Source organism: Juglans regia, chromosome 1 (genome assembly GCF_001411555.2).
Source record: "Juglans regia cultivar Chandler chromosome 1, Walnut 2.0, whole genome shotgun sequence".
NCBI lineage: Eukaryota > Viridiplantae > Streptophyta > Magnoliopsida > Fagales > Juglandaceae > Juglans > Juglans regia.
Genome location: NC_049901.1, coordinates 27,682,107 through 27,698,929, shown reverse-complemented (window position 1 = coordinate 27,698,929; position 16,823 = coordinate 27,682,107). Strand labels below are relative to the sequence as shown.

General features: G+C 35.4%; 1 protein-coding gene across 4 annotated transcripts; it reads right to left on the bottom strand.

Moving 5' to 3' along the window:
* Window positions 1-2,837: 2,837 nt before the first annotated feature.
* Window positions 2,838-8,435, bottom strand: LOC109003221 (probable receptor-like protein kinase At2g42960). 4 transcript variants are annotated; one of them, XM_035692775.1, is made up of 10 exons: window positions 8,292-8,434; window positions 7,977-8,177; window positions 6,746-7,474; window positions 6,555-6,659; window positions 6,254-6,376; window positions 5,754-5,924; window positions 5,528-5,657; window positions 5,205-5,414; window positions 3,676-3,762; window positions 2,838-3,012 (listed from the first exon to the last, which is right to left on the bottom strand). In XM_035692775.1, exons 3-10 carry the CDS (start codon window positions 7,399-7,401, stop codon window positions 2,956-2,958), a joined length of 1,539 nt encoding a protein of 512 aa, XP_035548668.1. In that variant the 5' UTR covers window positions 7,402-7,474; window positions 7,977-8,177; window positions 8,292-8,434; the 3' UTR covers window positions 2,838-2,955. The 4 variants fall into 4 exon arrangements, with proteins under 4 accessions (XP_035548668.1, XP_018836844.1, XP_035548672.1 ...); XM_018981299.2 differs by having other exon boundaries at window positions 7,977-8,434; XM_035692779.1 differs by lacking the exons at window positions 7,977-8,177; window positions 8,292-8,434 and adding an exon at window positions 7,707-7,920.
* Window positions 8,436-16,823: the final 8,388 nt, after the last annotated feature.

The following is a 16,823-nucleotide window of genomic DNA, read 5'->3' as shown; positions in this document are numbered from 1 at the left end:
ATTCATTTCAGTTTGTAGATTTATTTTTATGAAATCTTTTGTAATTGTAACACTTCAATAAAAAATATATAATCAAGTAAAAGAGTTTTGCTACATATATTTATTTTTGCATAATCTTTATGTACTCAATTGATGCGATTGATTAAAGTAATTATTTTATATTAAAAAAATAACGCAACCAATCATATTAATTAAAATGCATAAAAAAATATATAAAAGTGATTGAATGTAAAATTTTTACCGAGTAAAAGAGTTGGCGGTATATCAACTCAAATACAATTTTCATTTTTGAAATTGATTTTTTCACGGTAATTCAAAATTACTGACAAGGCAGTAGCTTAAAATTAAAAAATAATGATTTTTTAATGTTTAATTGTAATTTAATTGTAAAAAAGTGGTAATTATTTCATTTCCAATAAATAAACTTTCTATGGCAGTGCAATCATAACATTCCCAAAATTGTTAAAAAGAAATTTCAAAAAGTTACCGTTAGATGTCGAGGACCCAAAAAGTCAAAAATGAAATTGTTTGATAATTTGATTTGTGAATTTTTTTTGTCTTCTTTAATTATTAGAATATTTTTAAATTTTTAAATAAAATATAAAAATAATTTATCTTTTTTAAATTTTAAATTAAAAATTATATTTTAATAATATTTTATTAAAATTTAACTATTATCTAATCTTATATAATCAACTATAGAGACAAGTTCCAGATTTCTTGAAACTGACGCAAGGAGCCAAAAAGTAGGCACGGGAATAATATAGGAGCTTTTAGTCACCAGGAACTGACACAATCATCCTTGGCGCCTATCCGCATCATGAAGACTTTGACCGGATTTTTTTTCTTTTGAAAACCTCAAATTTCATTCTAAAGCCATCACTGTAGTATTTAATTATTTTATTGTTCATGATTAGGGATGATAAACGGGTCGGTCAGACCGATTGAATTGAATCCAGACTTAGACCGATCTAATTCGGTCTATATTTTAGAGGATCGAAAAGTTTCGATTCGGTCCAGGGTTTAGGATTTTTCCAGACCGAACCAAATCGAATGAAAAATAAAAAAATATATATTTTATATATAATAATTATATAATTAACAATATAAATTTTTAAATATATTATTAATATTTGTTAATATTCTATAAATTAACAATATTTTATATATATCTTCATCTAACCTATCACTATTAACAATATAAAATTTTAAATATGTTATTAACACTTGTTAATATTCTATGAATTAACTAATATATAATATCAATTAATTAATTATATAGTAATTATATAATTTAATAATATAATTTTTATCTAATTTATTATCATTGACCATATAAAATATTTTTTTATTGAATTTGTTACATAATTCATATTAATAAGTCACTTAATTTAATTTAGTATTTTAAATAAATTTTTTTTATTAATTATTTAAAAAAAAATTAGGCCGGACTGACTAGACCAGATCGGTTCAGTCCAATCCCTTTGGATGTTCGGTTCGGTCCGGTCCGGTCCTGAAAAATGATGGACCGAAAATATTCGATCCATCATTGGACCGGACCGGACCATTTGCATCCCTATTCATGACATGATCAAACATTACAACACCTTCACCATTTACAGAAGGTTGTTCTACATCTATTAAACTTGGACAAAAACCAAATCTACTTTTACCAGCCATCACTAACTCACGAATACAAGGGTTGACAAACTCAATATCTATAACCTTATAACTTTGGTGGATTGCTTGCTGGGCTAGCTGATGAACAACCTGGTTGGCCCTCCTTCTTACATGTCTAATCTCCCATCTTGTAACTGTCATAATGGAGTGAACATCTTGCATTAGGCATTGTAGCAAACCATTCTCTTGTTGATGATGTCTTACTGCATTAACAACCTGAAGTAAATCTCCTTCAAATACAACTTTATGTAAACCAAGTTCTTTGCAAAGCTTCACAGCTGATATTAAACCTCTTGCCTCTGTCATAGTAGCTTGTGTGCAGAAACTTAGTGGTTGTATGCATGAAACCAATAGATCTCCCTCAGATTCTCTACCAGCAATCACAACTCCAATTTATCTTGATCCAATCTATCTAAAGAGGCAGCCATAGATCATCATGTATCTAATCCAAATTTCCATGACTTTGAAAGGTGCTCTGTTTGTTTTGCATTAGTTGAAACTCAGTGCATGTCTGTTTTGCTTTCTGCATCAGAATGGAAAATGAGGTCTTCTATCATTTAGGTTACGCTTAGTTGCTAAACTGAATTGAGTTGAGTTAAATTTAGATGATAAAATATTATTAGAATATTATTTTTTAATATTATTATTATTTTAAGATTTGAAAAAATTAAATTATTTATTATATTTTATATTAAAATTTAAAAAAATTATAATAATAAATTGAGATGAATTTATAAAGCAAATGAAGCCAAAATGGTATAAATGGATATGGAAGCACATCATCCACATTATTGACTTACATAACTTTTTAAAAAAATTAAAAATAAAATTTCTTACAAATAAAATTTTACCACAATCAGAGAATATGCCTTCCACACCAATTTATAAATAGAATAACTCTTCTTTTATTTTCGATTTGAATAGGGATAATTTTATAGTGCTAGGTTGCCGTGCAACAATGACTCCTTGGTGAGTCACCTAGCACAAATGTCTTTTTATTTTTTCCTTCTTTTTCTTTTCATATTTTTTTTAACATATTTAAATATTTTTAAAAAATAAAAAAATACACCAATACACTAAAAGTTACTTTCTTAATTATTAAATAAAAATAAATAAAATACATGAACGGTCAAAATGAGAGAACAAACTCATATGACATACTAGCTTTTCTCATAATTTTAACTCAATTGTCAGCCTCGTACTACTCTAGAAAGCTTGAGCATATGGTCTGAGCTCATGCTACCCTAGCAAGTTTCACGTGGTGGTTCAATTGAATTATCCTGAAATCTTGGATTCGCTAATTTGAAAGCAGACCGAAGCAACCTTCACCACCTGGAAGTAACTCGAAACAAGTAGTTTTGGTATGCTTATAATGGAAATATAGCCTTATACTTCAACGAGCAGAAAACAGAATATACAGAGGTAAAATGCTTTGATCGGAATATGAAACAAGAATTATTTTGATAAGTATATGAAGCAGAATGAAAGAATAATAGTGAAAACAAAAATGAAATAACCATCATTTTGCATCAACAGAGCCAAAACACTGCCGTAGAAAGAAGAAAATGACGTTATCATTGACTCTATAATTTAATGCATGATTAAAAAAAAAAATATTGAATTCAAATAGAAATAAGGAAAAAAGAAAGGGGTATACAATTAGAATCATTAACCATCTGTTCAGAAGTAATCACATGGATGGAAGAACGAAAAGATATAGATCCTAGGATAGACTGTACAACCACCTCTCTCTGCCCCTCAGAAGCACTAGCTTGGGGCTGAAAGCAACTCTCCTTGAATAGCCATATAAACAAACCATTCATGATGTAAACTAATAAGATCTTTTCCAGGAAACAAGCTTTGAGACGCATTGCATTTGATGTGTTACAGAAAGGTTCAAGTCTGGCAGTAAGAATACAATTATTGACTAAATCAAAATGTTTGTCAGTCCTACGCATGAGTTGTCTCAGAAATATGGCCCTCTGGATCCCTTACCATGTTTTCAGGGTCAGTTTGACCAGTAATTTCCTTCATGGCCTCAGTTTCCATGCTCTTCGTACGGCTCTTTCTATTCCTTCGATTCTGAGGATTTGAACACGTCCAATATATGAGTTTCCCATTTACTCCATCCATTCTGATGGGAATAGTAACACATACAGGAAATGTAGTAACTAAACTGGGAAAAGTTGAATGACAGATAGCAGAATAACAAAGCAAGCTGAATAGAAATGTTCTTTTGGTCTAGATAAACATGACGTAGAATTCTGATAAATAAACTAATACCCGTTTAGATTCAGAGATGAGATGAGTTGAGATGGTTCATGAATAGTAGTAAGATTTTTGAGCTGAAATTTGTGAATGGTAATGAATATCTCCCAATCCAAACTGGCAAAGTTAATCTAGGAGACATGCTATATTCACTACGATGGTATGATCATCACTAAAACACAGCGACTATTTTTTTTCAGTGTTTGTATGATTGCACACCCAACACAACCGTTATTCTACCTACCGGAACTGAGAAAGACTAAACCAAGACTTCCAAAAATAATGCCAGCTTATAACGGATCATATGGTACTACCACAGCAGAAATTGTATCCAGTTCACCACATAATAGGTAACACAAACTTATTGCAAGTTTTTTTTAGTTATCTTCCTCGTACTAATCGTTATCATTCACAGTTATACTTAGTGATATGGCACATTTCATGTGGATTCCATTTAAGTGGTTGATTGAAGAAGTCACTTCAAATGTGAAAAATCACCATGTGTGATTGAGGATGACAAGGTTTAAGATAAAGAGTAGTATTACCTTTTTTAAGTCACCCACATGAACTTATTTATAAGTTGAAAGAAAAAATAATAATAATAAAAAAAAGATAAAAGATAAAAGGAAGAGGTACTGTTATATACATGCATGACACACCAGTCTTCTGCAAGCCCTTAAGCCGTCCATGGTTGGACAATACGAGAAAGGTCAAAACATGTGATATATATTGAATCAAAATGCAGGGTGAATAGAGGCTCTTCTCAGTTGTTTGAGACATCAATTTGCGTTTTCATGCTTGTTTATGTAAACAGGTTCAACCTTGATTTTGAGGCCCGTTTAAGAAACAAGCTAAGCTCAAGTAACACAAAGCTCATTGTTAGGCTCTAACAAGTACACAGAGACTTGAAAAGGACTCTTGAACGCTATATATTTATCAAGGTAAGCACCGCTAATCCAAGCTCGAGCTCATTATTTATTTATTTGTTCTTTGTTTTTTCTTAAAGTTGAGCAGGAACATCCAATTTTGAACTTTAATGAAGAAGATATACACGAGCTTAAGCCTAAATAATTGTGATCAACTGGACTCTAACAGGAAAGAGCTTGCTTTGATCAATTCATTTGAAGCCGAATTCACATATACTAGGAAAAGATGCGTATATTTTTAAAACTCTAAAGGATATTTAAAAACCTAAATAAACACAGTGAAACAAGTAAACAAAAGTAATGATTTCCAGGATGAGAATTGATTTACACCTCGGGAATGGGATATTCATCAGCTTCAAGCATACGTACAACCTGACTCATTTTGGGTCTCTTATCTGCATCAGGATCAACACATCTTAGTGCAACCAGAAGGGCGTGTTTTAGGGAACGTGTAGTGGGTTTAACTTCAAGGCTTGGATCCACAACTTCCTCGGCTCTTCTGGTTCCCACCATCATCTTTAGCCATTCAACAAGATTAACCTGCCATGAGCAGATAGAATGCTTATTAGAGCTCTCGCACCAATGGTAACCAGTAAGAATCACCTGGTAGAATGGAGGGACACAGGAGGGGAATTGTTTTCAAAATTTCCTACCTCATTAGCAGGCCGGGCATAGTCCACGGGGTCCCTTCCTGTAATGGCTTCTAGCAGGAGGACACCAAAGCTATAAATGTCACTCTTTTCATTTAACAAGCCACTGTTAGCATATTCGGGTGCCACATAACTGAAATCCACAAAGAAGCCAGCTTTTAAACCCCCATCCAAATATGTTTTAGTTAGCTAAATGATTATAACCATGGGAATGAAACTATAAACATACCCAAACGTTCCCATTACTCTAGTTGTGATATGACTTTCTCCCGAACCCAAGAATTTTGCCAAGCCAAAATCAGAAACCTTGGCATTAAACTCATCGTCAATCAGGATGTTGCTTGATTTAATGTCTCGGTGAACCACTTTTGGTTCTATTGCTTCATGTAAATACGCAAGCCTGCAGCCCAACGAGTGAATTTTTTTTTTCTATTTTATTCATAGTTCCAAAAAAGAGTCCTCCAAGTTCCATTATCAAAAGATGCCCCCACTGAAATCAGTCATAAGAAAATCCTATGATGGACACTTTTGTTGGTAGTAATGTTAATGCCTAGTCAAGATCAAAACTAGCAGCAATATGATAATCTTATAAAAGAAAATAGATCATCGAGAATAACAAAATGTACCTATATTCCCAAAAACAAATTCCATGAATTACTTGGCACCAAAAATGAAAAGCAAAAATAAGAACATCAATTGAACCTTTTTTTATTTGAATGATCAACTTACGCTTTTGCAGTACCAAGAATCACCTTCATGCGCGCCTCCCAAGTAAGGATACCACGTTGGCACATTGCTCCATGTAACCATTGCTCTAAGTTCCCGTTATTCACATATTCATACACCAGCATCCTATGTAAACTTAGCAAATTCATTAATCACATGGATAAAGAACTTTTAATGGAGACAAAACAGTTGGGGAAGAACTCGAAAACACTAGAAGGTAGTATACTATTATATTTCCCAACAAGGCAAAGCAATTATGGAAGAACTTAAATAATTTAATAAGAAAGTAGCAAAGTAATCTTACCTGTGGACTCCTTCAATGCAATAGCCCAGAAGCCGAACAAGATTCTTATGTCTAACATGGCCTATGGCTTCAACTTCAACCCTAAATTCTTTCTCCGCCTGTCCCCTATATACCCATTCAACAAAATGATCATGAAGAATATTTTAGTGAAAGCATTAGAAAGCAAGAAAGCATCTTCAGATAATCCTTACAAGTTGTTAAAAAGTTTCTTCACTGCCACCTCAGTTCCATTGACCAGTCTGCCCCTGTAAACAACCCCATATCCACCCTCACCAAGCACAGTTTCTGCAGAGAAACGATTAGTGGAAAATTCTAGATCCCTAAAAGTAAACCAGTGGCCCCACCCAAGATGAGAAATTTCTGGCAAGCCAATTAAAGGAGAGGCTGTCATAAGTCCTCCATGTAGCAATGAGGAATGCTTCCTATCAGTCCCACAACTTCCTTCTTCCCACGAAATTGAACTCAATCCTCTCTCATGATGATAAACCGAGCTGCATTGAGTGTTATTATCAGGATCACTTGATTTTCTTGTACCCAAATGAACTGATGTTTTATCAGAATGCTTATCACTCGACTTTTCAAGGACTGGTTGAAATAAACTCTCATGAGAAGTCTGAGTCCCAACCCTGTCAATCTTAATATCTTTTGAGACATTTGGTATTTGGGAGAGTGAAAATCGTTCCGCAGATTTCCTAGATCTCTTTCGAAACGTGACCCATACAGATAATATACAAAGAATTATAACTATAAATGCACCAACACATACACAGATCAAAACCCATAGTTTCAAACCCAAAAATGACGTCTTTTTCGATAATTCTGCATTCAAAGAACCCTCAGATGACATCTTTAATCCTCGATCACTCAACCTCAGTATCAACTTGATCCTCTTAATTCCCGAAACGAAGAGAAATCCACACCTGGGTACCAGAAACATTTTATTTAACCCTGAACACATGATAATCGGGAAGCATCTAAGTTTTGTATTTCTCTGATGTGATTTTCAGTTGCAGAATAAGAAATTGTCTATCAAATTCAATTCTAAGATCTCCGATTTTGGATTAATTGCTCACTTCTAGAAAGAAACATACAAAAAAAAGAGTAACATTGGAGTTTGATAAAATCAGCATTGACATTTTAATCAGAACTTACTTGCTCTAGAACAAAATCTTGTGATATTTCAACCATCGACAACTCAGGAAAATTCCTACTTGCATATAAGTCACAATTATGAAAGAAAGCGCATAAGAGGCACAAAACCTCAAATCAGGTCTTTCAAAAGGAATTAAATGTTCGAAGCATCACTTACGATCCAAGTAAGAGATGGATGAACGAGAATGCGAAGTTAGAAACCCAAAAAGCTTTTTGTTCAATAACTAAAGTTCGAAAATAAAAGTCGGTTGAAAAAGGGAAAGCATTTACCTTTCTAGTGATTTAAGCCAACCTCATTTTTATTTCCTCGATCAACCATAGAAGCAAAGTAAAAGTTCCTTCTTGAAGCAACAGAAACTCAGTATGCATAAATGGGCCAATGTCGACCTCAAATAACCAAAACCCAAAATAACCCGGATGCCTTCTAAAGATACGGTTGGAGAGGAGTAGCTTACAAGCAGGGGTTGTGGCCTGAAGTGGGCCAAAAAGAATTCAGATAATTATAAAAAAAAAAAAGTTAAAAAAAATGGTGAGAAAGGCCCAGACAAATATCCAATCTTTGAGAGAGAGAGAGAGAGAGATTACAGATAGAAATATTTAGATAGCGAAGTTGGGTAAAATGGTTGGTGGATCGAAGAGAGAGGGACCTCAGCAAGCTGGAAAGAAAGCATGGTTTGCAATGGAGGATTCTGGAGAAACAGAGAAATAGTAAATACAAAGGGAAAGCAAAAATGATACTGATCAGAAAAGAGACATTTATGGCCGGGTTATAACTATTTTCTGTAAGAAACAAAAAAGTGGCGGTAGAGATGGTGACCAGTGAGGGAGTGGGAAAGCAACAGTATGGAGACCAAACAAATTTACTCATAATTTTCACGTCATATATTATTTATTATTTTATTAAATATATAAATAATAAATAAAAGATCTCAATTAATTTACAATTAAAAAATCTTAGATAAAAAACAAACGAACATAAACGAGAGAAACAATAAAATAAAATTATAAAAAGTAAACAGACAACAAAATCTTTATAAAATAAAAGTAAGATTAAAGGATAATGAATTTTAAGAGAGAAAAATAAAACCAAATAAATATAATTAAAAACGAACAAATAATTAAAATATAATCAAAAGTCTAATAATAACAATTAAAAAAACTAATAAATAATTAAATATAACTATTTAAAAATAGAGATGGTGGAATATTTTTTTTTATATTCTTTTTTAAGTATTTTTTTAAGTTTTAGATTTTTGTTTTTAATTTTAATATGTAATCTTTAATGGGTTATTGACAGGAATGTAAAAATGCTACATGTATGTTACTCATTCCACACGGCAAAAAACCTATTGATAATTATTTTTAGGGCCCTGCCTAATGCAAAATGAGACAGACTATTCTTAGAGTTGATGGAAAGTCACAGATGGGGAACACTCCATTGGTCTATGGAATTAGCAACAGAAGATGCAGAGTGCAGTTTGTCCAACATATGGTCGAGCAGCACCTTGTGAGAGGCCAACCGATGTGTTTTAGAGCGAGATGGAGATGAGTGTCTCGAACATGGCTGGCGAGCTAGAAATTTGCTTATTGTGAGGGCGAGAATGAGGAACTAAAGAAATTGGTGAGCTCAAGCGAGATGCGAGTTACCTGTCCAAGGCGAGATAGGATTACTTGCCCAGGAGGAGCAATGGTCAAGGACTAACCGAAACCAAACATGATAACTTTCCGAGATAACATAGAAGGACTCGAAAAAGTGATAGTGTCGAATATAGAAGCCCACACTCCATTTGAAAGGTCACATCCAGAGTGGCTTCGCAGTGAAAGGTGAAGGCACGACAAGTTGTTTCATTTGGACTTAGAAATATGGCCCAACACCACGTGGAGAACCCTCGTTCAAGGAAGGACCAAGGAGTTGGCAGACCGTAGGAGTATGTGGACCATACCCTAGTCACTTATCTCTGTCATCCTGTAGTGTGACAAGACAAAGATGATGGACTCCTATCAAAGCATACCTGGAGTCAGAGATACGTCAGAAAGGACATGATAATCCCACTCTATTTAAAGGACCTAGACGTGGGACAAGATCTCACTTTTAAAATTTATTCGCTAAGGAGCTCGAGAAGATGACTGCTGCAGAAAGCAAGGAGCGAAGAGGCAACGAGAGAACTTCCGATGTAGGAAGGTAGATTAGCTTCTAAGACAATGTTTTGTAATGCGTGGTGAATGTTGTGTGTAATAAACGTTACATTATTTCTGTAACTTCTCCCCCATTCTACAATTATGAATAAATATTTCAAGCATTACGTTTCTAGCTGTATTTACTTATTTGTTTCTAATGTTTTCGATGCTTTAACTATTTTCAATACCTAACATTAAGACCCTGTGTGGGAACCCTGGCTATCAGTGTGTGTGTGTGTGTGTGAGAGAGAGAGAGAGAGAGAGAGAGAGAGAGAGAGTCGTCGGTACTGTGAGCCTATATTCATGGTATGGGATGGAGAATTCCCTGGAACCATTATGTAAAGCGTTACCACGTACATTACACGAGAAGGAGCATGCCTCGTGGGGGAGTGAGGTGGAATGAAGTCGTATGTAACCTCACTTGATAGTTGGGATGTAGGATCCTCAGGCATATCACGTGTGTCTTCGAGTTGGTTGACTGGGTAGAGCAGAATCCCTAGTGAAATAAGTATTTGTATGTCTGTGTCCGTGTGGCAAAAGCGTGTGCCTATTTGGTGAATGTATGTGTGACTCTCCCAGATCCAGCTAGGAATTTGACGGAGACTAAAACGTCGGGACATGTAATACAAGGTCATATACTCCTCATTCATAATAGTTAACATGAAATGCACCTAGCATGTTTTTAATAGTATGCAATAATTGCAGCGTTATATTTCAAAACTATAAAGATTGACCAATTCAATATTTATACCAAATGAAATATTATTAATCTCAAAAGTACTTGTTTGAAATCTCCAAATACAAAGTAGGGGTCTCAAAACATTACCCCTTCTAAATATCCATAAAAAATATTGTTCTTAACATAGTAATCATTGATTTGAGACTTAGGAACGACCTTTCTCTAAAAGTTCTCACATGGTCTAGATCTGCAACATCATCATTACTAAGGTCCTTACGGCATCATCAAGACAGTAATCTTTCGTAGGGCTTGGACTAGGCTTAGGTTTCTCCTTGCCTACTGGGGGATCCTCACACTTGCACTTCCCTATCGCTAGCTTTTATCCCTGTCACAACTATCACAATAAGATTTCAAGAAAGCTCAGCAAGTTATACTAATAACAAACATAGAGACATATGTTTCATTTCTTGTTAATCTTTTGTAATCTGATTCTATACAACAGTGTGGGTGGACACCTCTTGGCTACTCCTAGGAACTGTGGGCTCCCTGCTAGTTACCTTATCACATTAACAAACATTTAACCAGGTGTGAGTATGTCTAATTCAATATGATACAGCAATTCACAATTCACCTTCATCGTATTTTCAATGTGTTGCACAATGACCAAAGTTGTTAAAAACTCTATTTATTTAGATGCTCTTATTTCTCTTAAGAAATAATTATGAAAGCTCATTATTTTATTTTATGATGAAAAATATTATTTTGGGATTTAGAAAACAAAGTTGAATTTCTAAATATAGTCTCATTTCATTTTAGTTTCATTTCTTTACTTATTTTATTTAGTTTATTTTCATTCACTTTGTGTTTAATCTCCACTGTTGGATCTAGGTTAGGAACCCCAAGATGTAGGGCCCAAATTAGTTCCCCCAAAACCCTAATTTCCTCCTCTTCTCTCTGATCCCCTGCGCTGTCTCTCCCTCTGTGACGCTCCCAACCCCCGCTTGGGATTTGACGGGGACTAAAGCATCGGGACATGTAACACAAGGCTACATACCCCTTGTACATGACAGTTAAGATGCAATGCAGCTAATAATAACTAGCAATATGCAATATATCGCAGTGAAAAGTCTACTTAGGTCAATAAATAAGACATATATCATGGTACCAAAGCACATAAATCCCAAAATAGAAATTTCATAACAGTCATCAAAGGACATAATTGTTGCAAAAGAGACACCCAAAACGTGGGACCATTACATCAAGTGTAATAAAAAAAAAGTCATCCATCAAAAAGCCTTATGAATCAAAACCAAGGCACCATCCTCGAATAAACTCAAGAAAACTCTCCTAATTTTCCGGGGATCCAATTCCAGCAATCCTGTAACACCCCACCTAAAAAATCTCATTGGACCTTGACCTTAGTAACCTTAATCCTAGTTAATTAGGATATTTAAGTTGGCAAGATGACCGTATACTTTGAGTTTAGAAGAATTATTAGAAGATTCTAGTGCAATATTAACTTTTGAGGAAAAAGAAAGTTTTTGGAGCTTGATTGGTTAGTAATATTATTTTGGAGACGTTTTAGTGTTTTATTAATTTTGAGGATAAGAAGCCAAGAGGCCCATAAGGGAATGACACATGATATATTGGATGGTTGCCACATTAATGGGCTAAGTAGTTTGGGTTAAATATTTAATGGAATTGGAGAAGACCCAAAGAGTGGTTTACTAAGGATCCAAGCTTTTTGGGTATAAAGGCTTAGGAGAGGCAATAAGACTTTAAGGCCCTAATTCACTAAGGATGTGAAGGGAAAAGATTAAGATGTTAAAAGACCTTAAGCCCAACTTGGGAGATATAAAATTTTAAGCATTTCTTGGAGGACACTAGAAAGTAGGCCCAATGAAAAGGATATAAGACTATTGGGCCTAACTTAGTAAGAATGAAGATATTAGGCCAAACTTATTAAGCATGAAGGATTAGAGAAAAAAACCCATTAGTAATCCTATTAAGGCCTTTAGAACTTTGGGATATTTATGCGTCAATCCTTAGAATCCCTAAAACAAGACTCATAGGAGTGCAGGACTTGGTAGGACAGCCTTAGCCCAAGTGTGAGGAAGGCATAAGGCCTTTTGGGCCAAGCATGGTATAGATTTGACCCATGGCCCAATTACGTCAAGGTAAGCCTTTCAAGCCCCATCTTTGTGGACCTTGAGGTCTCTTTTAATCCCTCAAAATCTAGAAACAATGCTCCCATCCAATCAAACCCAAAAGCCCTTGAACCATTAACCCACACTAATTTCACTTTTAAGCCCACAAGGCTCAAAGCCTTGTTTCGTTTTATTTCACTCTTCAATTTGAAAGCCCAATACAACATACCATGGGTTTCCTCAAGCCTATGTCATACCCTAAGTACCCAGATTAAGTTTTAAAATTGGTTAATATTATTAATCAACCTACCCAAGATTAGTGATTTTTAAGTCATGTTTTGAAGCTTACTATACACATATCATGAAATACATTTTTCAAAACATTACATGAAAATTATTTTTGCCACGACCCCAGAGGAAAGTATGGAAAATTATTCTAGTGGAACTCCTCTGTACACTCTGAAGTGTTTAGTAATAAAATGGTAACCCCTGGGTGTACGAAAAACAGCCAATGAGCTTCGAATGAATTCTTTTGAAAGAACATCGGAGCGAAATCAAATATTATAACACCTAATGCTGGTGGGTGTATATGTTATAATGTTATGATGATGTTATGTTATATTACTAATGCATTGATAATGATGTCTGCAGACAAAGATGTAGGGTCAACATGAGTTGTGCTACGGTCACCATACTAATGCATATGGGGAACTGTGTTGCTACCATACATATATTAATGATGGCTTTAATAGCGATAAGATGTTATGATTTTTGAAAGCAATGAGGTATGAAATGTTTTCTTTTGAAATGTCATGTTTTTTAAATGAGAAAGTGAAAATGTTCTCTAAAAGAGAAAGTGCATCAAAGTTTTTCTAAAAATGTTGAGGAACCTGGATGGGAGACAAATGCATTTTTTTTTTTTTTTTTGCATATCAATGCATGATTCTCATGTTTATCATTAATCATGCATATCTTGTCCCTGTGCAAGTTGGTTGCTTAACTTACTTAGATTTCAAGTAAATCTTACCCTTGTATCATTCCCCACAAAATAATAGAAGTTGTGTCAAGACCGGTAGAGGAAGAACATGACGGACTGCTGGATACAGATGGTTGAAGAGGAGCCGAACCATGAGCGAAGACTAGATATAATTTTGATGCTCATAAGCATTTTCTCTTCATACTTTAGAGTGTATAAAATAGTTGATCTAACCATGGAACTTGGATTAAGTATTTTGTATTAAGGAAATTCTATCCTTAATTTTGAACTTATGATGTTTATTAATACTATTGGAATGTTTTAGATCATTCTGGCATAAGTTATAACTAATCACTCTTATTCCGCTGCGATTATTGCATACTGCTAGTTGCATACTAGGATGCATTGCATATTAACTGTCATGAACGGGGGTATGTAACCTTGTGTTGCATGTCCTAACACTCTAAGTCTCTGTTACATCCCAAGCGGGGGTTTGGGGGCCTCACATGGTGGTATCATAGCAATTATGTCTCTAGGTAACACCACATGTCCTTAGGAATTTTATCCCAGAATGTAGGTTTTAATCTTAGTTTTGCATATGCTTGAATCTTGCAGTTGGAGCTTGGCTTGATATGCATACATCTTAAGAGTTGGAAGATTAAGGACAAATGGCATGTGAAAGGGGGGAAAGAAACATTGATGGATCAAATGCCCAACAGGATCAGGACTGCTGTTTAGATGGTAGACGTGACTTGGCGAACGCAATTTGTTAGATGATGGAAACCATGAAACAACAACAGGAGATAATCCTGAGGCAAAACCAACAACATCCATAGGTTGAAAGGCAGGAGAATCGAGGGTGTTCGTATGAGAAGTTTCTGATATACAAATACCCCAATTTCATGGAAACTGAAGGATTGATGAAGGCCAACAAATGGCTACTAGATCTTGACAGGTCCTTCGAGATCAGTAGTTGTACAGAGGAGCAGAAGGTACAATACGCAGGGCATCTGCTAGAAGGAAAGCCGGTATCTAGAGGGATACAAAGAGGTAACTTTTAATAAGAGAATTGGGCAATATCACTGCTTTGACCTGTGATAGGTTCAATGAGGAGTTCGACAATCGATTCTTCCCAGAATCAATGAAGACCCATAAGGCTCAAGAGTTTGCCACTTTGGTGCAAGGTAATCTCTCAGTTGAACAATATGTTGCAAAATTCATGGAGCTGGGAAGGTTTGCTCTGCATCTGATCGCCACTGAAAAGATGCAGGCTAAGAAGTTCCAAGGAGGACTGCAACCCCGGATTTGCAGTTACGTAACTGGGTTTCGAATCAACAAATTCCAGGAGTTGGTTAACATGGCTGCAATAACTAAAGCAAAACAACAAAGTGTGGCAGCCCAAATTAACCTTGAGCGAAAGAGGACTTCTTCCATCTCTGTAGAAGGAAATAATCCCAGAAGAATGATTATATAGGGAGCCAACAAGGGCAAAGGCATTATGACAGCCCCACCTTTTACTTGTCGAAATTGTGGAAAGGTCCACAGTGGAGAATGCAAATTTGTATTGGGGGTATGCTTCAAATGTGGTTAGCCTAGCCATTTGATTCGTGAATGCCCTTAGAGTACACTAGGAGGCAAAAATGCTCATAACCCTAGTAACAAGTCGAATCAGTGGCCACCTGCCCAAGCCCGTGTTTATGCTATTATCCCTGGTGATATGGATGAGGAAGTACCAGGAGTTGAAGAAACGAAAGTCGTTACTGGTGTTTTTCCTTAAGTGCCCCTCTTTTTATAGAAGTTAGTCCTTCTGATTTAGCCACTAGGTAGATGGAAGTTGATGATTATGTTTTAAGTAATATCGATATACAGAGAGATGACATGTGCCTTATTTGACTCTGGCACAACGAGGACTTTCGGGACATCGATGAATGTGTAACCTACTAATAGAATCATTACCTTAGACCATAGTAGTTACGATTCCTGATGGAAGTACAGTCAAGCGTACTTGAGTCCTTAGGAATTTCCCTCTAAGTCTAGATGGAAGGACTAGGAATGGATCGGTTATCCAAACATTATGCCAAGATAGATTGTCGGAGAAAAGAGATTGTGATTGACTCACCTGAAATTTGTAGGATCCATTTTATGGGAGGAAGTTTAAAGGCTATTCCCCCTTTTGATTTCAACTTTTAGAAACGATTTCAACTTTTAGAAACTGTATTGCTAACATTGTTGTAGCCTATCTAGCTTTGATAGTTGAAGACTCCAGTAGGGATAAGGAGATTTAGGGGATACCTGTAGTTGAGGATTTTCTAGAGGTTTTCACGGATGACTTACCAGGATTACTCCCAATAGGAAAATAGAGTCCATTATAGATCTAGAACCTGCCACGAGTAGAACGCCATACCGTATTGCCCCGTTAGAATTAAAGGAGTTGAAGGTTCAGATAGAGGAACATAGGCAACATCTCAGCTTAATGTTGGAAAGATTGAAGGAGCATAGGTTGTATTCCAAGTTCAACAAGTGTGAAGTTAGGAAGCTTTTAGGGCGTGTGATTTCGAGTAAAGGAGTAGTGATTAGTCCCAATAAGTTCGAAGGAGTAGTGAATTGACAGCATCCTACCAATGTACACGAGGTTTGAAGTTTCTTAGGATTAGCCGATTATTACCAAAGGTTCGTAGAGAGTTTCTCTAGATTATCAAGACATAGATGCGCACTTATGCAAGATGAACGTGTCGTCACTTATGCTTCTCGACAACTAAGGAGCCACGAGCATAATTACCTCACCCATGACTTAGAGTTAGCTGCCGTAACCTTCGCCCAAAAGATTTGAAATACATTTTGTTACAACTCAATTTGACAAACAAGGAAGTTTCTGTTTAGATTATGGATTGGAAAGCAAAGGAACTTCAGAAATCGAAAAATTCCTTTGGTGAAGGTTCTTTGGCAAAATCACAATGTTGTAGAAACCACATGGAGAAAGGGGGTGAAATAAAAACCAAGAACTGTTGTATCTAGTTATCTCTTCCACGGATACCTCATAGTCATTGACTTTTCTTTTCATCACATACAATACGATGAAGAGGGATCTCCAGAGATCAAAGATTCTAGTGTAATATTGATTTTTGAGGAAAAATGAA